At 38.3% G+C, this 23,037-nt stretch overlaps 1 protein-coding gene across 9 annotated transcripts in view; it reads left to right on the forward strand.

The window, feature by feature from the left end:
• DOCK3 (dedicator of cytokinesis 3) overlaps positions 1–23,037 on the forward strand; it is a 448,733-nt gene that overhangs the window by 227,276 nt on the left and 198,420 nt on the right. For all 9 annotated transcript variants that reach the window (XM_087431091.1, XM_087431098.1, XM_087431092.1 and 6 more), the window contains 3 exons: positions 571–655; positions 15,483–15,524; positions 16,147–16,301. In XM_087431091.1, coding sequence (XP_087287217.1) covers positions 571–655; positions 15,483–15,524; positions 16,147–16,301 — 282 coding nt within the window. The remainder of the gene's footprint in view (positions 1–570; positions 656–15,482; positions 15,525–16,146; positions 16,302–23,037) is intronic.

The following is a 23,037-nucleotide window of genomic DNA, read 5'->3' on the forward strand; positions in this document are numbered from 1 at the left end:
TTGACTTATTAATGACTTATTAATGATCTGTAGAAAACCCATCCTTAATGAATTTAAGCAATCTGTTACAAACATGATACTGAATGTATCCTTTTTTTTAGTTGAGGTCACATTGGTTTATAACATTTTATAAATTTCCGGTGTACATCATTATATTTTGACTTCTGTATAGACTGCATCGTGTTAGCAACCAAAAGACTAGTTGCCATCCGTCACCATATGCATTTGCCCCTTTATCCCTTTTGCCCTCCCCTTGCCACCTTTCCCTCTGGTAACTACCAATCTCTTCTCCATAGCCGTATGTTTGTTTGTTTATCTTGTATGAATCCTTTTTACCATCACAAGTGGGAACTGCTTGATGACTGAAACTATCAGTTATAAATCCCTAGCCTCATTTATTTACCTAAAGGTGATCACAATTAGGTGTTGCTGGATAAAGGCATGTTCCTGCTGGGGCAGCATCTAAACCTTTTTCCACAGGGTCATGGCAGATATAGGCTCCTAGGCACATAAAGAGAGAGAAGTACTCTGAGGACACGCAATGCTGAGTGTGGTCTTTCTCTTTACTAGGCATTTGGGCCTGGACCTGGTGCCTCGAAAGGACTTTGAAGTAGTGGATTCGGACCAGATTAGTGTCTCAGATCTCTATAAAATGGTAAGAAATCTAACACAGGGTAGCTTGTTCCTACACACCTCATTTTTTCTCCTTTGTTTATTTTCCCTAATTATGTTATGAAACAGTATTGCTAAAATTTTTCCTTTGTGTATGTCCCAGTGTACTTAAGGGGTCTTCCTTATTCTGACAGTACATATCACACTTGCTTTCTAAGTGGAATTGCTATGTAGGGCTATTGGGCTTACTGTAATGTCTAGGGGTCATTTCTCTGTGGTTTTGCTGATGAACAGAGCTTCTTCAGCCTGCAACAGTTACTAAAATTCTGTCTCTCCCCACCTCTTAAGAAGAGAAGGTAGTTGAAGCTGAAAAGAGCCAATTGTTGGTTAATGTAGTGATTAAACCTGGAAATAACATACCAGTATTTCTAAGAGAGACAGAACTTGATAAATCCTTACCTGTCGGTTGGTTATTACAAAAAATGTGTTGAGTTGACTGATGACCAAGATTACATTTTACAGGCTAAATGAGAAGAACTAATTAAAAGAAAAGTACAAAATTTTAAAGTAAAACAAATAAACATCAGAAACCTCAGGTGACTATTAAGCTTAGACTAAGAGAATGAGTAAAACCTCATTTTGAGGAGTATATATTTAAGGAGTATATATTGGTGAGAATTACAAGTTTTAGAAAGAATTACAAGTTTCTTTTTAAGAAAATGTAATTTTTTAGGAAACATAGAGGATAGAGGATATGAAGTATTTTGCCTGGTTGGGGTCTTAGGAAATTTGCCTAAATAGTATACAAATAACATATCAATTGCTTCTGTACATTTGCTTATGTGTATTTGCTAGTATCCAAAAGCATTTGTGTATAGTTGCCTTAACTGTGCTCTCTGCAGTGTGATAAAAGTGTGAAATATAGAGATTAAAGATGAACAAGACTTATTCCTCCCCTCAAGAATATCACCATCGAAAATATTGGTTCCTAACCTTTTCTGGGTCATGGAGGATCAGATGAAATTTGTTCTCAGGACAGTGCAAGTGGTTTTGTATACAAAGTTTTATAATCAATTTTAAGGAATTGATGGCCAGTTCCTTCCAGTGCTTGCCCCTGAAGCCCATGATTGATTTCCATGTTTAGAAACTAATCTAGTGGGATTAGATAGACCACAAACAAACAATTGCCATATATGTGCTGCATGCCATAATTAAGATATACACTGATGCTGTTAGAGAGAGTGACTGATTTCCTGGGGCTGGGAAAAATCAGTGAAAGCTTCCAGAGGTACTAATACTTAAGGTGAGTCTTGAGGGATGAGCAGCGGTTCACCAGGAAGACAAACAAGAAGGAAAGACATTCCAAAATGTCACACAGCGTAAGGAAGTGGTAGTTCCAGGAAACTGTAAGATATTTGGTAATTCAGGCATGTAGGTATATGTTAGTGGTTGGGAGATAAGGCCAAGAAGAAGGCAAGAGCCAGATCATGAAGAGCTTTATAAGCCCCAGATTGAACTCTATCCAGTAGTCTGATAGAACCATGGGAGTGACATGATCAGATATGGGTTTCAAATGCTGATTCTGTCTACCGAGAGTGTAAAGTGCAGAAGACTGGAATCAGAGAGGAAGGAGACCATGGAAGTGATTCAGGCAAGAAATAATGGCTAGGCAGCAATAGGAATGGAGAAGAAATACAGTAGAGAATGTAGATCTTAGTAAGTAAAAAGGATGAATTTTGATGATCAATTACATGTGGAAAGTGAAGAGAGAATGGGAGTTTGAGGCTAAGAACTCCCCTCAGAATGGTGGCTTGGAGGATGCTATTTTTGGTAAGGATTTTGCATTTTATTCTAAGTGTAACAGAAGGCTTGTGAAGATATTTGATCTGGCTTACATTTTAAAAGAATCCCTCCAGCTGATATGTGCAGAAGGACTGGAGTGGAGCAAGAATGGAAGCAGAGAGCAGTCATTCAAGCAAAAGATTTTAATTTCCGTATCTTGGGCTAAAGTTTGAACAATGGAAGTGATAAGAAGTTGTTGGATTCTGAACATGTGTTGGAGATAGATCCGATCAAAGTTGTTGATAGATTGAATTGGCTTGTGTGTGTACAAAAAAAAGAAAGGTGAGAGAAGAATGACTCTTGGGTTTTGACCTGCCCAACTTTGACCTGGGTAAAAGTGGAATAGGAAACATTGTGGAATAAGCAGATTTGGGAGTTAGAGCAGTGGGGATCAATAGTTCTGGATTTTCTTAAGTCTGAGATGCCCTTTTAGACCTCCAAACTGAAATGTTGAAAGTCAAGTTCAGAAGCGAAGTTCAGATATAGAGATTTTAAAGTGATCAGTGTATATGAGGTTTTTAAAGTTGTTGGATGAGATGACTGTGCACTTCCCTAAACCTCTATGCAGTGAAACCCAGTGGTCAGCAGAGCCTATGCAGCATTTCCAGACAGCCAAGCATCAATAGACATTGGAGGAAATCTCCTACATGCAAGTTAGAGACCAAAACAAATACATATGAAAGAAACAAACTCAGCAGAAGAAAATGGTGGTTTCTGTCCTCAAAGAGAAATGAGGAAACAACCAGGAAACAGAGTGGAGCACTCTAAGAAGCAATCCAAGGAGTGCTAGAAAATTACAAATGAGATAACTGGAATAAAGTTGGTATAAAGATTAAAAGATAAAGTAGGGAAAATCTCCCTGAAAGCAGGATGACAACAACAAAATAAATGAACAATTGGAGATAAATGTTACAAAAGTTAGAGGTTCAATCCAAGAGGTCCAATATCCAGATAATGGAGTTTCAGAAGAGAGAACAGAGATAAAAAGAGGAAAATTACTGAAGAAATCATTTAAAAAACTTTTCCAGGGTGGTGATGTCACCAAGATGAAGAAGTAGGAGAACCCATCCTCTGTCCCTCCACAAAGATCAACAATTAGACAGCTATCCATGAACAAAAATAGCTCTGGGAAAGCTCAGAAGAAAGCTTCCACTTAAAAAGCTTCAGCAATACAGTGGAGCAAAAAACCTGAGAATAACCAAACAAAAAGGGTAGGAGGAACAGTTTTGTTTTGCCTGCATCATCCCATACCCCAGGCTGGCACTGCTCAGCATCAAGAAGAAATTCCCTGGCTTGAAAGAATTCCTCTCTCCAGGAAAAGAAGAGCAGGGTGAGCAACCAGTTATCTCAGCCCTTCAGGGCACTGGACAAAGGACTTGCTTCAGTCTCACCCTACCTAGAGACTGGCAAAGCTGAGACATATAGAGATAGCTAGGAACAAGGGAGAAGGGCAGGGGCTACTCGTATCACATATGCAGTGTGAGTGACCCTGGTGTCCAGTGGCCTGCTCTGAGTAGGATCCTAGCAGCCTTTGATGCTGAGGACCTCAACAACCCTTGAAGATACTGCAGACCCCTCAGCTTTCATCACTGAGAACCTCATCATGGACCCCAACAGACTGCTTCACAGAGGACCCCAGCATCTTTCACCACTGAAGAAACCAATGGCCAGCACAACCGCCGCAGAACCCTTGCAGATTTTGCCATTAAGATTTCATGCCACCGGTAGTTGTGTTCACAGACGCCAGCTGCCTGAGTTCCCCTATTCCCTCCCTACCCCTTGCTAGAGCATGATATATGCTGCAGCAGCCAGCCCCAGCCTCTGCAGCTGTGTGCATATAAAATGCCAGCCTAGGCCCCCATCACTGATCCCCACTGCTGTGCATGTGCTCATGTCTAGCTCCTGCAGCTGTGCACCTGCACACTGCCAGCCTGACTCCTATCACTGACTTCCATTGCCATGCATGCATCCATGGTGAGCCCCTGTAACCACCGAGTGTACACTAATAGCCAAGGCCCCCACAGGTCTTTGTGGGCCTAGATATAGCCTTGACTCTTGCCACTGGCCTGCATCGCTGGGCTCACCTAAAGCTAGCCCCTACAGCTTTACACCTGCACACTGCCAGCCCAGATCCTATCCCACCCTCCGCTGCGATGCATGTGCTGATGGCTGGCCTTTACAGCCATGTGGATGCATGGCAACAGCCAAGGCCCCTGCAGTTGCTAGTGCATCTGCAGTTGGCATCAGCTATTCCTGCTGGTCCTGGCGCTTGCTATTACCTATTCGTCTGCAGCTTCGCATGCCACTATGCAGGCACCTGCAGCTGGCCCCTGCAGCTGAGCATGTATGTATCACCGGCTTTGGCCACCATTGCTGCTTGGCCTCGTCCCTAGCTGCTGGACCTGGAAGAACCACTGAGGACCTAACATCCCTTACAGGCACTGTGGAACATCCCTTACAGCCACTGTGGACCCAAGAATCATGTGGTTGTTGATGTTGTGGACCCCCGTGGCCCGAGTTGATGAGACACTATGCACCCCTGGGCCCACAGCTGCCACATACCCCACACTTGGCACCTCACACCACTAGATCTGAAGTCACAGCATGCTCTAGCATGTCCCCTCCCATAGCTGAAGGTCTTTCCTTACTGAAGTCACTCCCTAAGGTCGGGAAAAGTGACTGCTCTTTAAATGCACAGACAACTATGCAAGACTACAGGGATCACAAAGAATCAGGGAAACATGACACCACCAAAGGAACATAGTAAGCTTTCAGTAACTGACCCCAAGGAAATGGAGGTACATGAATTGCCTGACAGAGAATTCAAAATAATTGTTCTAAAGATGCTTGGAGAGCCACAAGAGAACACAGATAAGCAAGTGAACAAATCAGGTAAACAATACAAGAACAAAATGAGAAGTTCATAAAAAAGATAGAAAATATTGGGGCCAGCCCTGTGGCTTAGCGGTTAAGTGTGTGTGCTCCACTACTGACAGCCCAGGTCCGAATCCTGGGTGCGCACCGACGCACCACTTTTCCAGCCATGCTGAGGCTGCATCCCACATACAGCAACTAGAAGGATGTGCAACTATGACATACAACTATCTACTGGGGCTTTGGGGAAAAATAAAAAGGAGGAGGATTGGCAATAGATGTTAGCTCAGGGCCGGTCTTCCTCAGCAAAAAGAGGAAGACTAACATGGCTGTTAGCTCAGGGCTGATCTTCCTCACACACACAAAAAAAGATAGAAAATATAAAAAAGAACCAAACATAAATTTTGGAGCTGAAGAGTATAATGACTGCACTGAAGAATTCAGTAGAGAGTTTCAACATCAGACTGGACCAAGCAGAAGAAAGAATCACTGAACTTGAAGACAGATAAATTGAAATTATCCAGTCAAAGGAGCAAAAGAAAAAAGAATGAAAAAGAATGAAGAAAACTTATAGGACTTATGAGAAACCATTAAGAGAATCAATCTAAAAAAATAAAAAATAAAAAGGGAATCAATCTACATATTATTGGAGTACCAGAAGGAGAAGAGTGGGAGAAAGGGACAGAAAGCTTATTTAGAGTATAATGACTGAGAACTTCCCAAATCTGGGGAAAGATTTGGACATCAAACTTCATGAAGCACATAGGTCCGCAAACAATTTCAACCCAAAGAGATCATCTCCAAGACATTATAATAAAACTGTCAAAAATAAAAGACAGAGTGGAATCTTGAAATGAGGAAGAGAAAAGAAGCTTGTCACTTACAAGGGAATCCCCATAAGGCTATGAGCATATTTCTCAGCAGAAACCTTGCAGGCCAGGAAAGAGTGGGATGATATAGTCAAAGTGCTGAAAGAAAAATCCTGCCAACCAAGAACACTTTACCCAACAAAGTTGTTCTTCAGAAATGAAGGAGATAGAAACACTTTTCCAGACAGACAAAAACTGAGGGAGTTCGTCACTACCAGACCTGCCTTACAGGAAATGCTGAAAGTTCTTCAAGCTGAAATGAAAAGATGCTAATTAGTAACAGGAAAACATGTGAAAATATAAAACCAGTGGTAAAGATAAGTATATAGTCACATTCAGAATACTCCAATGTTGTAATATGGTGGTATGTAACTCTAGTATAAAGGGTTAAAAGACAGAGGAATTAAAAATAACTATAACTACAAAAAAATAACTATAGCTATAATAATTTGTTAGTGAGATAAAATAATATAAAAACAATATGAAAAGATATAAATTGTGACATCAAAAGCATAAAGGAGGGGGTGAGTAAAGGGGTAAAGATTTTGTGTGGGATCAAAGTTAAGTGTAATCTGCTTAAAATAGACTATTATATCTGTAAGATGTTTTATGTAAGCCTTATGTAGCCAGAAAGCAAAAACCTACAGTAGATACACAGAAGATAAAGAAAAGGGAATCAAAGCATACCACTATGGAAAATCATAAATTTACAATGAAAGATAGCAAGAAAGGAGGAAAGTAACTACAAAAAGAGCCAGAAAACAATTTAAAAATGGCAATAGAAGTCTTTACCTGTCAATAATCACTTTAAATCTAAATGGATTAAATTCTCAATCAAAATATATGGGATGATTGAATGGATTAAAAAAAACCAAACATGATCCAAGAATGTGCTACCTACAACAGGCTCAGTTTAGCTTTGAGGACACACACAGGCTGAAAGTGAAGGGACAAAGAAAGAAATTGCGTACAAATGGAAACTAAAAGGTGGCAGTGGTAGCTATTTTTATATCAGACAAAATAGACTTTAAGTCAAAAACTGTAAGAAGAGACAATAAGGTGATTATATAATGATAAAGGGGTCAATTCATCAAGAGCATATAACAACTGTAAATATATATGCACCCAACTTCAAAGCACCTAAATGTATAAAGCAAATATTAACATAACAGAAGAGAGAAGTAGACAGCAATACAATAATTGTAGGGGACTTCAAACCCCACTTTCAACAATGGGTAGATCATCCCAACAGAAAATCAATGAGGACACATTGGACTTGAACTACACTTAGTACCAAATGGCCTAACAGACGTATACAGAATATTCCATTCAACAGCAGCAGGATATACATTCTTAAGTGCACACAGAACAATCTCCAAGATAGATTGCCACAAAACAAGTCTTAACAAATTTAAGAAGATTGAAATCATATAAAATATTTTTTCTGACCATGTGATTTGAAACTAGAAATCAGTAATAGGAAGAAAACTGGAAAATTCATAAATATGTGGAAATTAAGCAACATGCCTGAACAACCAATAGGTCAAAGAAGACATGAAAAGGAAAATCAAAACAATTCTTGAGACAAAAAAAAATGGAACACAAAATACTAAAACTTATGAGAGGCAGCAAAAGCATTTCTAAGGAGAGTTTATAGTGATAAATACCTACACTAAGAAAAAAGAAAGATCTCAAATAACCAAACTTTTTACCTCAAAGAACTAGATAAAGAACAAAGTAAGCCCAGAGTTTGCTAAAGGAAGGAGATAACAAAGATCAAAGCAAAAATAAATTAAATAGAGAATAGAAAACAATGAAAACGATCAACAAAACTAAGAGTTGTTTTTTTGAAAAGAAACAAAATTAACAAACCTTTAGCTAGACTTACCAAGAAAAAAGGAGGACTCAAATAAATAAAATTGTAAATGAAAGAGGAGATATTACAACTTATAAAACAGAAATACAAATGATCATAAGAGACTACTATGAATAATTATATGTCAACATATTGAACAACTTAGATAGAAACATACAACCTACCAAGACTAAATCATGAAGAAATAGAAAAACTGAACAGACCAATAACAAATAAGGAGATTGAATCAGTAACCAAAAACTTCTCAACAAAGAAAAGCCGAGGACCGGAGAGCTTCAAGGGTGAATACTGTCAAACATTTAAGAAACATGAATGCCAGTCCTTCTCAAACATTTTCAAAAAATTGAAGAGGAAGGAACCCTCCCAAAATTTTACAAGGCCAGCATTACCCTGACACCAAAGCCAGATAAGGATACTACAAGAAAAAAACACTACAGGCCAATATCCCTGATCAATATAGATTGATAGCAAAAATTCTCAACAAGATTCTAGCAAACCAAACTCAATGGCACATTAAAAGGATCATACACTGTGATCAAGTGAGATTTATTCCTGGGATGCAATGATGGTTCAACGTATGCAAATCAATGTGTGATACACCTCATCAGTGGAATGAAAGAAATCATATAATCATCTCAAAAGATGCAGAAAAGGCATTTGACAAAATTCAAAATTCTTTCAGGATAAAAACCTGCGAGAAAATGGTCATAGAAGAAACACACCTCGACAAGGTAAAGGCTTTATTTTTTTTATTTTTTTTTTTTTTAATTTTTTGTTTATTGCAGTAACATTGGTTTATAACATTGTAAAAATTTCAGGTGTACATCATTGTACTTCTATTTCTGCATGGACTACATCATGTTCACCACCAAAATACTAATTACAACCCATCACCACACACATGTAAGGTAAAGGCTTTATATGACAAGCCCACAGCCAACATCACACCCGACAGTGAAAGGTTGAAAGCTTTTCTTCTAAGATCAAGAACAAGACAAAGGTGCTCGCTGTCACCGTTTCTATTCAACATAGTACAGAAAGTCCTAACCACAGCAGTTAGGCAAGAAAAAGAAAGAAAAGGCATCCAGATTGGAAATGGAGAAGTCAAATTGTTTCTGTTTGCAGATGACATGATCTTATGTATAGAAAATTCTAAAGACTCCACCAAGAAACTGTTAGAACTAATAAATTCAGCAAAGTTTCAGGATACAAAATCAACATACAAAAATCAATTGCAAAAATCAGAATACACTAACAATGAACTATCTGAAAAAGAAATAAAGAAAACAATCCCATTTACAATAGCATCAAAAACAATAAAATACTTAGGAATAAATTTAACCAAGGAAGTGAAAGATCTATACACTGCAAACTATAAGACATTGATGAAAGAAATTAAAGATGACACAAATAAATGGAAAGATACCCTGTGTTCATGAATTGGAAAAGTTAATATTGTTAAAATGTCCATACTACCCAAAGTCATCTATAGAATTCAGTGCAATCCCTATCAAAATTCCAATGGTATTTTCCACAGAAATAGGAAAAATGATCCTAAAATTTGTATGGAACCACAGTAGGCCCCGAATAACCAAGACAATTTTGAGAAAGAACAAAGCTGGAGGCATCACACTTTCTGATTTCAAACTGTATTACTACTCTATAGTAATCAAAACAATGTGGTATTGGCATAAAAACAGACACATAGACCAATGGAACAGAATCAAGACCCCAGAAATAAACCCACACATATATGATCAACTAATATTTGACAAGGAAGCCAATAAAATATTCAATGGGGAAAGGATCGTCTCTTCAATAAATGTTGGAAAAACTGAATATTCACATGTAGAAGAATGAAATTGTACCCCTATCTTATACCACTCACAAAAAAGGACTCTAAATGGATTAAGGACTTAAGTGTTAGACCTGAAACCATAAATCTCCTAGAAGAAAACATAGGGGGAAAGCTGCTTGACATTGGTGTTGGCAGTGATTTTTTGGATATGACACCAAAAGCACAAGCAACAAAAACAAAAGTCAATAAGTGGGACTACATCAAACAAAAAAGTATCTGTGTAGCAAAAGAAACAGCAAAATAGAAAGTCAACCTACAGAATAGGAGAAAATATTTGCAAACCATGTATCTGATAAAGAGTTAATATCCAAAATATGTAAGGAACTCCTAAAACTTGATAGCAAAAACCCAAATAATATGATTTTTGAAGTGGGCAAAAGATCTTACTTTCTTTCAAAGACGACGTAGGAATTCATGAAAAGATGTTCAGTGTCACTAATCATCAGGGAAATGCAAATCAAAACCACAGGGAGATATTACCCTCACACCTGTTAGAATGCCTATCATCAAAAAGACAAGAGATAAATGCTGGTAAGAATGTGGAAAAGAGAATTTTTCTGCACTATTGGTGGGAATGTAAATTTGTACAGCCACAATGGAAAACAGTATGGAGGTTCCTCAAAAACTTAAAAATAGAACTACTATATGATCCAAAAATCCTACTTCTGGGCATATATCCAAAAGAATTGAAATCGGGATCTCAAAAAGATAGCTGCACTTCTGTGTTCATTGCAGTATTCACAATAGCCAAGACATAGAAACAACGTAAGTGTTCATCAGTGAGTGAATGGATAAAGAAAATGTGGTGTATATATACAATGGAATATGATTTAGCCATAATAAAGAAGGAAATGCTGCCATTTGCAACCACTTTGATAAAACTTGAGAGAGTTATGCTAAATGAAATAAATCAGATAGAGAATGATAAATACTTTTTGATCTCACTTATGTGTGGAATCTGAAAAAGCTGAACTCATAGAAACAGAGAGTAGATTGGTGGTTGCCAGGGGCTGGGGAGTGAGGAAAATGAGGAGATGTTGGTTAAAGGGTACAAGCTTCCAGGTATGAGAGAATTAAGTTCTGGGGATTTAATGTACAGCATGGTGACCGTAGTTAACAATGGTATATTGTATTCTTGAAAGTTGCTAAAAGATCTCTTAGATCTTAAATGTTCTCACAATAAAAACAACAACGTAATTATGTTAGATGAAGGTTGTATTAACTAACTTGAGTGTGGTACTCATTTCGCAATATATATGTGTATCAAATCATCATATTGTACACCTTAAACTTGTACAATATTATATGTCAATTATATCTCAATAAAGCTAGGGGGGGAATAAAACTTTCCCAGAATATAGATATGAGTTTCCAGATTGAACGGGCCCAACAAGTATTTAGCACTTAATTGTGCAATTTCAGCTCACTAAAGCTGAAAGCTTCCAGAGAGAAAAATAGATCACCTACTAAGGATTTGTTCTAAGAGTGGCACTTGTCTTCCTAATAGCAACATTTAAGACTAGAAAATACTGAAACATTGCCTTTAAAATTCTGAGAGAAAATTCAACTTAGAATTCTATGTTTGCTTAGCCACATTATCAGTCAAGTGGGAAAGTATCCTAAAGAAAATTTCAGTCACTCAAAGTCTCAGAAAAAAAAAATTTCTCTCTTTAACTCCTTTTCAGGAAATTACTGAAGAATAAATTATTTCTTTAAAATGAAGGAGTAAACCAATAGATGCTATTATGTGCCCAGGAAAGGGATTATGACTCAAATGAGAGGTGCAAAGAATACCAATGTTAACATCAGAGGGAAATCCCAGGATGACAGTTGTGCAATAGGCCTACAGAGTAACTGGTCCAGATTAAAGCAGAAGGGCAGCCAGGAGGGATATCTCCAGGAGAAAAACCACTTCATAGTATATCTGGTAGTTTTTAGCATATGGAGAATGTTATTGAAAGGTATTTTATAGAGCTGTTGGAAGGCATAGGAAAAGACCCTATAATTTAAATGAAACTATCTCCAGTATGAAAGCAGAAAGTAGTAAAAGAAAGGAAATGTAATTGAAGTACACTACTTGGCTCAGCAGTGAATAATATTTAAAAGTTACAATAGTAATATAAACAAGTTTTAACCAAAACTTGTGAGATGTTAGGAAGATAGATGAAGGGAAATGGATGTAAGCAAATGTGAAAGTCCTCAACTGCCAGAATAAGAAGCCAATAGATAAATCTAAAATTGGATAAAAAGCAATATAAATATGATGTTTAGAAATATTTAATAAATTCTAGAAAACACAGTAAAGAGTTGAAGGTACTTATCTCTAGGGAACAGGACAGGATGAACAGAGGACTAATAATTTTATTGCAAGCCTTTTAGGCCTATTTAACTTTTAAAACTATATGCTAATATTACTTTTAATAAATTAAAATGTTAATTTTAACAGATTTATCAAAAAGGCGTAAAGTTCAAGTCTCATGTTATTTTATGCTGATTTTTCTTTTTATCCCATGTATTTGCTTTTAGGTAGAAAGAATTACATATGACGAAGAAAAACTGATGTTGAGAGTCCCATAAATTCATGAAACCACTTATTTTCATGTTGAATTGCATATAGTAAATGTTTTGGTTAAATGTTAAATTTATCAACAAAGTTCAAAGGAGTAACCTTTTAAAATCTTTTGTATTTACATTTAAATCTATTACTAGAGATTACAAAGACTCAATATGAAACTTTCTGATTATAATAATACTCCTTGCCACACATTTTATAAGAAAACTTTTATAAATAGGATTATACCTTAAATTTGCATTTAGAACATTTTGTATTTCATTAAAAAAAAAACAAGCCTCTACCCAAATGTTGGGTAATAATGATTGATAAAAATCTCTTTAAATACAGAAATGGATTTCCTATTCTATATGACAAGAACTAAAGGAATCGTCTAATGCTCCTCAATTCTTACTTCTGCATAATAACAAGTCTAACACTTTCAACAATAGAGATTTGGTGCTGCCCAAATTAGAAAGCATTTCAAAGTCCAACAACAAAGTATTTGTGTTAATCTTAATTAGCCATGCCTCTTTGGGAAATGTAGACACTTGAGGATTACACGATATGAGAGCTTCTAAATTGTGGGAAGATCTAACAGAATATTCACATTATAACCTCCTGCTTCATTGTTATCCTTCCACAACTAGCATCTGTCAGGAACTGTGTTAGTCTGTTATCTTCTAGTGCTGATTAATATTTTTAATAGATCAATGTTTATACTTCCATGTCCAGATTTAAATCAATTGATTAGATTGTTTACTAACAATCAGGCATCATTTCATTGGTGATCCTGACTAGATATGTCTTATTTTTCCTTGGAAGACCCACAATACCTAACACAATTCCCGACATAATATAGCAGGCAATTAATTGTGTTATTCAATTGAATAGAATGTCTTAAGCTGCACAGTTTTTTTTCCATATTGGTAGACTTTTGTAGACTAAATGGAACAGAGACTTCAAAGGGCTGAAAACTTGTTTACAGGGGAAAATTTGGCAGAGGCAGTAACGTAGTCCATGCATTTCTTAATTAATTTATATTTTTGATGTACATTGCTAGGCATTTAGGATATAAAGATAATTAAGACAAGTACTTTGCTCCCTGGGAGGGCAAAGTCTAGAGTTGGATAGCAAACATGGAAACATAATACATTATAGCCCTAATACGGGTAATGATGGCTCTGAAGAGGGAAGTATCAGCTGGCCAGCTGCAGGCTGCCTGACAACAGGGTAGTGGTTTTTCTTTACAGTGCCATGAAAGAAAGTCCAAAATGCCAGTTTTGATGCCTTTCTCTGGCCACCCATATGGTGGTTTGCTTTCAGACTAGGTTGAAAAGTTCTCCCCAAGTTAAATGCTTCTGAAGTCTAGAATGACATTTATTATTGTCAACAGGGATGTTTTACACTGAAATTAACTGTAAACTCCTATTTATAGTTATAATTGAATATTTATGTTTATGATTGGTAGTCATTTTTAAGAATTAGTCAGTAAATCCACTGGAGAAGAAATGACTTAGTGCAACCCCTGAATGTAAAATAAAACAATGGAATGCATTTTAGGCCGGCAACCTTCCCAGTGGGATGTGGGTCGTTAAACCATAGAAAGCTTGACTTTTTTCTGAAAGACTGAATTTTTAAAAGCTTTTTTGTAGCCTGTTTTATATATGGAGTTTGTTTTGTACATATACATTCTATGTGATGATTTCCCCAGCTGGTGGAGGCCTGTTTTTATTGTATTTAATATCTATCATGGGAACATATAGTCCCATGAATGAACATTAATAGTCAATAATAATTAACTAATATAGCTAATAAAGCACATGAATATTTAATAATTAGCAAATATAGCTAGTGAGATGCATTTAAATTAATATTTAATTGTACTTCAGTTTTATTTAGGGTTAAATGTGTGTATTTGGAAAAAGAATGAAACCGTTCTACTCAGCAGCCGGTCTTCTTACCCCAATGATGTGGAACAGTTCACCAAATGAGTGCTGTCTCACACTTCTAGGACGCAAAAGCGAGCGGGATAGAAACTCTCATTGTTGAGTTTACCAAGACCAGGGACTGAGTGTTTGTGAACCTACCATTCTTCCTGGCCAGGGTTTACTTCTAAATGTGACTGACTTTTCTTTAGTAACTAATTATAAAGAAGAATACCAATAATAAGAAGAATAGTAATTATAGATAACAGTTATCAGGCATTTACAATATGATAGATACTAAGGTGGGTTAATCTACACAAAACCCTATGAAGTTGAGTTCAGCATAAAATGTTATCCTCACTTTACAGATGAAGAAACACAAGTGTGAGTCAAGATTTAAAACCATGTGTCCTGATTTCTGCACTTAGGTCCCTAACTGCTGTGTCCTGGTGCTTCCCATTATGTAATTTGAGCCTCGCTATAACCCTGTGAGGAAGACAATGAAAGCTTTTATCTCAAGTTTACAGTTGAGGAAAATGTCTCTTGGAGAGAGTAAGCAATTTGTCTGAAGTTTCACAACCCATTTGCATGTAGCTGGGATTGGAATTTGCTTCTTATAACTTCAGCCAGCAGCACAGGAACAGCATGGAGAGATGTTTGGGAGGAAGCCCCTTTTGGTTAAAAGCTACACCTCCTCCTCTTTCAGAGAGCCTGAAGAAGCTGGATCACGCAGCTGAGGATGTGGTACAGTGTGTGGAGAAGACAGTGCCAAAGCAGAAATCCAGTAGCAAGCACCCACTTGTCACTTGGCTGGTACTCTGAGCTGGAGAGGCTTGAGTTTGAACCCAGACTTTGCTGCCTTCTTGCTGTGTGACCTTTTGCAAATCATTTCCTTACCCTAGGCCTTAGTTGTCTCCTTCAAGTACAAATAACTTTTGCCTCATAAGGTTATCAGAATTAAATGAGATCATATATATAAAAGACATAGCAGAATACCTAACATATAGAAGGTACTTAATACAAGCTAGTTTCCTTCCCAGTTGAGTGAATTTTTGTTTCTTTCTTTCCATAGCATTTATCTAGCCGGCAGAGTGTACAGCAAAGTACATCCCAGGTAAGCAGCTTAACCAGGCCTCCCAGTCTTTTCCCTCAACTCTTTCTTGTAAGAGATCACAACATAGAGATGCACCAGGAAATGACAGATGCTACTGACTTCTTGATTGTTTGGTGCCTTTCACCTGAGGAGCCCTGACCTCCAAGCAGATTTGGCCAGTCTCCACTCCTCTGTGCAAATTTACATAAGCACAATTGAAAGAAAGTAGACTGAGAGACTGAAATGAACCAGTCTGGAATAGAATAAAAATGTCATATAGAATGGTAACTAATTATCATCTGAGAGTGTAAATCAAGTGCATCAGGGTCCAAGAAATGACTTTGAAAATGGTTCCCTGGAGAATTTAGATGTTTGTGACGTGGTGGAGATTTTGAGTTCACTTGTAAGTTGGAATTACTGTTCCCATATCTCCTTCACTCTGTTTACTTCTCCCAGCTGCATATTTTCCCACCTCAAACCAAGCATATTGATGCAGCACCCCCTACTAGCAGAGAAAACACCTTCAGTCTCTCTCTTAAATGATCCCCTTCAGCAATATGAGGAGTTAGTCATTTAGTTTTCATTTTATTTATGATCAATGTAATGAATAACAGAAGTCACTGTTTTTTGTCTTCCTCATTAGGTAGATACAGTGCGCCCACGTCATGGGGAAACCTGTCGGATGCCAGTGCCACATCACTTCTTCCTCAGTCTGAAGAGTTTCACCTACAATACCATTGGGGAAGATACTGATGTCTTCTTTTCCTTATATGATATGAGAGAAGGCAAGCAGATCAGGTAAAAGTTACTAGATTTTCTGGTGAGGTCGAGACTGCATTAGGATGGTATGGCCTGGGTCATAGGCATCTCTGGCCTTCAGAGAAGACAGATGCACAGAGGAGGTAAAACAAGATAAAGTGACCTCCTCTTATTTAACTGGGAGTTTTGCCTCAAATCCCAGTGTACCCTGAAGGCACATGTGGCCTCTTTTTTATTCTATGCCTATTTCCACATGGAAGCTCAAATCTCAGTCTTGGCTATCATCACCCCAGGGAGAGAAAAGGATGCGTCTATTCAGTGCCAGAGAAAACACATAGGAGAAACATAGAACAAAGCAAATCCAGAAAAGAGGGCGAATTCTAGAATGCAGGAAGCCCTGGGCTCTGCTTTGCTGCATGTGGGAGAGAGGGTTCACAGGGAAATAGGCTAATGGTGTCCTGTCTGAGGGCAGTCCCAGCCCTCAGTGCCTTTCCAGCCCTGTGAAGGGGAGAGCACCTTCTGAGCAGAAGGGAAGGTTGGCCTGACTCCATCGTTCATCTTTGCCTTGGGTAGGAGGAGGGGCTGCAGAAAAGGGCTGACATGTGTCTTGGCAGAGCAGTGAGGCCCTTAAGCATGAGCAACTACAACAGTGCTTTTCCCCTTGAAAGGTAGGGAGGAATCAAGGAGACACTCTAGGCTTCTCTTCCTCTAGAGGCCAGCAAGGCTCTGATGGGGTGAGATGACCTTTGTAGCCAACTTGTAATTTTTAGAGAGTCCAAACATTTCTGTGTCATCGTCTTCTAGGTGGGGCAGAGAGAAAATAAATCTTGGGATACTTTTATATTGCTTGGTAACTTCCTGTGTTAAGAGTGCTTTATGGGGTTTTTTGTTTTGTTTTTTTACTTAAAATTTGAAAATAACTGTGAAACAATTGTTCACTTTTCCACTTGCATGTTTCATGTGGGAAAATTAAAAAAGGAAGTTATAACAGAGTACAGAAGAAAAGCAGTTAGTGTGCATGCTCCACAGTGCCTCTGATCTTGACCACCCCCTCAAAAAAAAAAATTAAAGCACTATGCTTCGTTTTGGCATAGAAATAAAATGATACACTCATTGATGAGGGCATGTGGGTTTTCCTTGTCACCAATGGCTCCCAGTATGTGCTTCTAGGAAAGCTGTGGTAGAGAAGCTAGTAGTGGTGGTGGTAGCAGCTACAGCTGCTATACACAGGCAAGACTACAGGCCAGGGCTGTGTGGATGTAGATTCTGGCTGCTCTTGTTTCTCTATTATACCACAGGTTTGTAAACTTTATTAATTATTTTGTGTGTGGAAGAATCCTTTCTTCAAGCTAAATTTTATGAGAAAGTCCAGTGTCTGAAACAGATAAAATAGAACTACTCCACCAATGAAGGGAAAGGGGAAATAACAGGAATCTCACTGTCCTCTTGCCCAGCCAGTACCCTGTGGAACCCTTGAAAGTCCTTGGTTTGCAGTTTGAAAACCAGAGCACACTACTTTGTCATCCTTGAGTGCCAGGGACTGTGTCTTCTCTCTCCGTGATCCCAGCACTTCACACAGTGCCTGTACCCAGTACATGCTTTATCGGGCTTATTGCACAGAGAAGATCCCAACCCAGCAGAGACATCCCACTGCTCTGTTTGTAATCCGTGCAGGATCATCAGTGCACCAGTTGATTTATCATTGGATTTACTGTTTATAACTTAGCCTTAATAAACGATGAAACATTTTAAAAGAGGAAATGTAAAAAAAAAAATTTTGTAGAGTTGCTGGAAATGTGTAGGTCATTTAAAAATCCCTGGATATTAGAGAGCTGTACCTCCTCCCCATTCACATAATAAAAATATAAGGTCTCTAATTGAAAATATTATCCACTTTCTTTCAAGAGTGAAGTAATAAGCAGAATTTTAGATCTGGGTTTAATCAATCAATATTCTTTCTTCTTTCTATTAGGGTTTGTGTAGTTGTATAAGCTCTCAAAAATTTTAGGTCATTGAGCTGGTATTACCAGATAATTATGCTTGCATTATGATTAAGTATTAAATTGGTCTTATATTACTTTCTTGAAGCAGTTGTCAGAAGTCACGAAAGGTTAGGGATGTATTTCATCAGGTACACAGAGCATTAATACAGAGCAATCAGTTTAATTGTTTCTTCCCCTCAAGAGAACTCCTTGAGTGACTGTCTTTCCAATCAAATATTGCTAGTCTAGTCTCCAATAAAATGGTGCTAATCTAGTGTTCAGTATTACCAGGACACTCTCACCTCTATGCCAAAGAATACATCTGAGCAGGGGGAGCAGGCTAAAGAGAAGACCTGATATTCCTCCACTTCGTCTCGTTGCTGATTCCACAGGCAAACCTAGAGGAGCTTAAGGTGAATGACAAATTGCAAACCTACATAGTACATTCTTACACATGTTGACTGATGAGTGAGTATTAGACTATCTGCAGGAGGGAAGAAGCAGCAGCTGGCAGGGCCTTGGTAGCTCTGATTTTTGTGACATTTCATCATTCTGAACAGAATCATAAACATTTAGCCTTGAAATCTAAATCTCTGGTTAAGACCTCTCCCATGAGCTTCAGGTCCTCATTTCCTTTTTCCTACCAGACATCTACCTTTGGATGTCCCCCAGCCATTTCTACCTCCGTGTGTCTAAACTGAATTCATTTTCTTTCTTCACACACATACTTCCTCCTGTGCTCCTTAAATCAAGTGAAAGACATAGTCATTTGCTCAGAGATCCATGTCAGAAACTTAGGAGTCGTCTTAGGCTCCTCCCTCTCTATCTCCTTCTCTTCTCAATTAATTATTGTATTCTGTCAACTTCTATCTTCTCAGTATTAATCAAATCACTGCCCCCACTCCATCCCCACTGTCACTCCACGTTTCTTCCCAAACATAGACTCCCTGAATCTACTGTCTTCCTACCCTGAGTTATTCTCCACACTACCACTATACTTCTCTTTTAAAAATGCAAACTGGGGGCCGGCCCGGTGGCGAAGCGGTTAAGTGCGCGCGCTCTGCTGCTGGTGGCCCGGGTTCGGATCCCGGGCGCAAACCGACACACCGCTTGTCAGGCCATGCTATGGCGGCATCCCATATATGGTGGAGGAAGACAGGCATGGATGTTAGCTCCGGGCCAGTCTTTCTCAGCAAAAAGAGGAGGATTGGCATGGCTGTTAGCTCAGGGCTGATCTTCCTCACACACACACACAAAAAATCAAACTGTTCATGTCAGCTCCCACTTAACCTAAAGCCCTTGTTACTTAGCGTGGCATAAAAGGCCCAGCATGATATAATTCTTCCTATTTCTCTAACTTTATTTCATGGATCCTGTTTTACTCCTGATGACTTATTTGGCTTTCCCTAAACATGCCTTGCTCTTTCATGCCTCCCTACCCTTGTTGGCTTGGTAAACTCCTGTCTATTCTCTAAAACTTAACTTTATGGGGGTGGGCACAAGGGGTGGAGGGAGGCACTTATATGGTGACTGACAAACAATAATGTACAACAAAAATTTCACAATAAAAAAAAACTCAACTATATGAAAACTTCCTCAATATTTATGTAGGATCAGGCCCTGGGATTTCATTGTTCCCATGTACCTAGCTTTATCTCATTACTAGATTTTATGTTGTAACTGTACACATGCGTATAGACTTCGCCCCCTGGAACGGGAGCTTCCTTGTGTGTTTTTTGGTACTACTTTCTCCATAGTACTAAGCACAGGACTTTGGATATTGGAGCATTAAATAAATATTTATTGAGTGAATGAATGAATAAGTGCATCTATCAAATAAGTACCAATCAATCACCTGGGAATCAAGAAATTTTCATTTAATTCAACAGTTTAGCAAGCGTTTACTGAGGGTTTCTTGTTTGTGGGCCCCTGCAATAACTGGTAGGGATTTAGAGGTTAAAAAGAAATGTCCCTGACCCTGAGGAGGCCTGAACAGGGCATTATAAGATTCCTAAGATGTGAAACATGTTTTTCCTGATTTTAAGTATCAGACAAACTGAGTGGAAAAGTAAGATGGGCAGGTGTCTTATTGACATGTGGCAAGACTTTAAGCACAATAAGAAATCAGAGAAAAACAAAAAATACAACCTGTTCAGATAGAAACTTTTATAGAGTTTTTTTAAGCTAAAAAAAGGGAGTTCTGTCCAAATCCTGGTGGTTTTATATATTTTTTCGAATCAGTTACATTTCAGACTTTGCTTTATATTTAGGATTAAATTGTATAGTTTGGGAAAGAAATACAGTCAGTTTTGCAATGTAATATACTGAGAGAGATGGCTTTTCCTGTCGTGGTGAGCTGGATCAGTTGTCAGCAGGGTTTTGAATTCACTATTCAAAGAAATATTTTAAAAAAGGAAAAAGAAGTCAGGGAAGAAGAGGATCATTGAGAGACTGAGAAGCCGAAAAGGGCTCTTGAAGGAAATAAAAGTAGTTGAATTAAAGAGTATCCAGGATTCAGAATAGGGTCTTAATTTATTTGTTCAGCAAATATTTATTAGTGTCTACCAGATATTGGGTTAGATGCTAGGGACAGTGAGCAAGAGACATATCTGCTTGTCTTCTTGGAGCTTACAATCTAGTAGAGAGACCAACTCTCTCTAGTAGAGAGATTATTAAATACATGATCACATTAATAAGTGCATAGTTTAAAAATTGTGATAAGTGCTATAAAGGAAAATCATGCAGGGTGCTATGAAATCTCATGTAGAGTGGAGTGAGGGGAAGCTCTCATGGCATCCAAGCCAAGGCTTCAAATATGAGTAAGCAAAAAGAGTGGATAATGTGATCTAGGCAGAAGAAGGTCTAGATGCAGAGAAAAATTTGGTACATTCAAAGAACTGAGAGGTGGTCAGTGTTGGAATGTGGTAAGTGAGAGAAGGAAAGGATATCACAAGAGGCAGTTGAAGAGCTGGTCAGGGACCAGATTATGCAAGGCCTTATAGCCATGGAAGGATTTTGGATTTTATTGTAAGTTCAAGAAGAGAGGATAATCAAGCATGAAAAGTAACAGGCAAAAGCGTGAGTCAGAAACAATAAAGACATCAATGTATGTGTGCAGGAGATTAGAAGAAGCTGTTAGAGCTAGGAAAATGTTTGTGTTGACAGTAAACTCCAGGTCTTCAACCTATTTCTTACCCATCTTTGACTACTCACAGCCCCTTGAACAAAGAGAGAGCTCAGTAAATATCCAATGAGGAAAAAAAGTGCTAGAGACAAGATTAAATAGGTCTAGGATAGCCCTGAAAACCCTGTATACTAATTTAGACTTGATGCATTAGATAGCCCTTATGAATCCTTGAGCAGAGGAATAACATGTTGAAGGTGGTTGAGTTTATCACAGTGGCTAAAAATATAGGTTAAACTGGAAAGTAGATGAGATGAGTTAGAAGCTGTTGCAGACATGAAGTGATAAGGCCCCAGGATAAGGGGGCTAGCAGTAAGATTAGAGAAGAAAGAGTACCTTGTTCTATAAGATATCATCCCAGCCTCATCACCTCTATAACCTAATTTCCTATCATTCCACCCTTGATCACTCTACAATGGCCTCCTTGCTATTCCCTGAAAACATAACACGTGTTCCTACTTCAGGGCATTTTTTTTCCCCTGCTGTTTCCTGGATATCCTTATGATGCTTACATTCTCATCTTCTTCAGATTTTTACTCAAATATCACCCTCTCAGGCTTTTCCTGGCCACCCTGTCTAGAATTGAAACCATCATTACCACCAGCTCCCACATACACATACATGTCCTCAATGTCCCTTCCTTGCTTTATATTTTTCCTTAGCACTTAATACCATCTAGCATACTAAATAGTTTACATATTTATCTTTTTCATTGTCTGTGTCCCACCACTGGACTGTAATCACCATGAGAATCGAGACTTTTCTAATCTCATTCACCAGCAAATCCCCTGACCCTAGGAGAATTGGCATGTGGTAGGTCTCAGTAGTTATTTGTTGAATGGATGAGTAGTCTACTAAATTAGCAACAAACTTAGTTATTTTTTATTTTTTATTTTTCTTGTGAGGAAGATCAGCCCAGAGCTAACATGCGATGCCAATCCTCCTCTTTTTGCCAAGGAAGATTGGCCCTGGGCTAACATCTTTGCCCATCTTCCTCTACTTTATATGGGATGCCACCACAGCATGGCTTGACAAGGGGTGCGTCGGTGCCCGCCTGGGATCCAAACCCTGGGCCACCGCAGCAGAGCGTGCACACTTGACTGCTGCGCCATCGGGCCAGCCCCCCAAACTTAGTTATTCCTCTTATCCTTTTTTCTCTCTCTTTTTAAAACATATAACTGAATGGTTTTTTACCTTAGAAACAAGGAGAGTGGTGCTATAATTATTGAAGCCAGCCGAGTGAAAGAAATGATGAGTTCTGTTTTGGCTATGTTGAGTTTGAAGTGATAGCTAAACAACCCACAGGCCATGTGGTGGAGGCATCTGGGATGCAGGTGAGATGTCACAGATGAAGGTGAGAATTGTCATGGGATAGTTCTTGCGTGCAGAAACAAAGCTATCTGAAAAAGTGAGAACATGTAAAAAGAGCAAAGGCTAAAATATAGGGAATATTTCAGTCATTAAGAAAACATTTTGTATACCTAACATGCACAATGTGCTGCCAGGTAATTTGGAATTCATTTAAGGTTGGGGAAGAAGTACCAGTAAAGGAGAAGAAACAATTGAACAAAGCTGGAGGCATCACGCTTCTTGATTTCAAAATATAATA

The sequence above is a fragment of the Ceratotherium simum genome, chromosome 5 (assembly GCF_057802395.1).
Source record: "Ceratotherium simum simum isolate JZ-2026a chromosome 5, ASM5780239v1, whole genome shotgun sequence".
Classification (NCBI taxonomy): domain Eukaryota; kingdom Metazoa; phylum Chordata; class Mammalia; order Perissodactyla; family Rhinocerotidae; genus Ceratotherium; species Ceratotherium simum.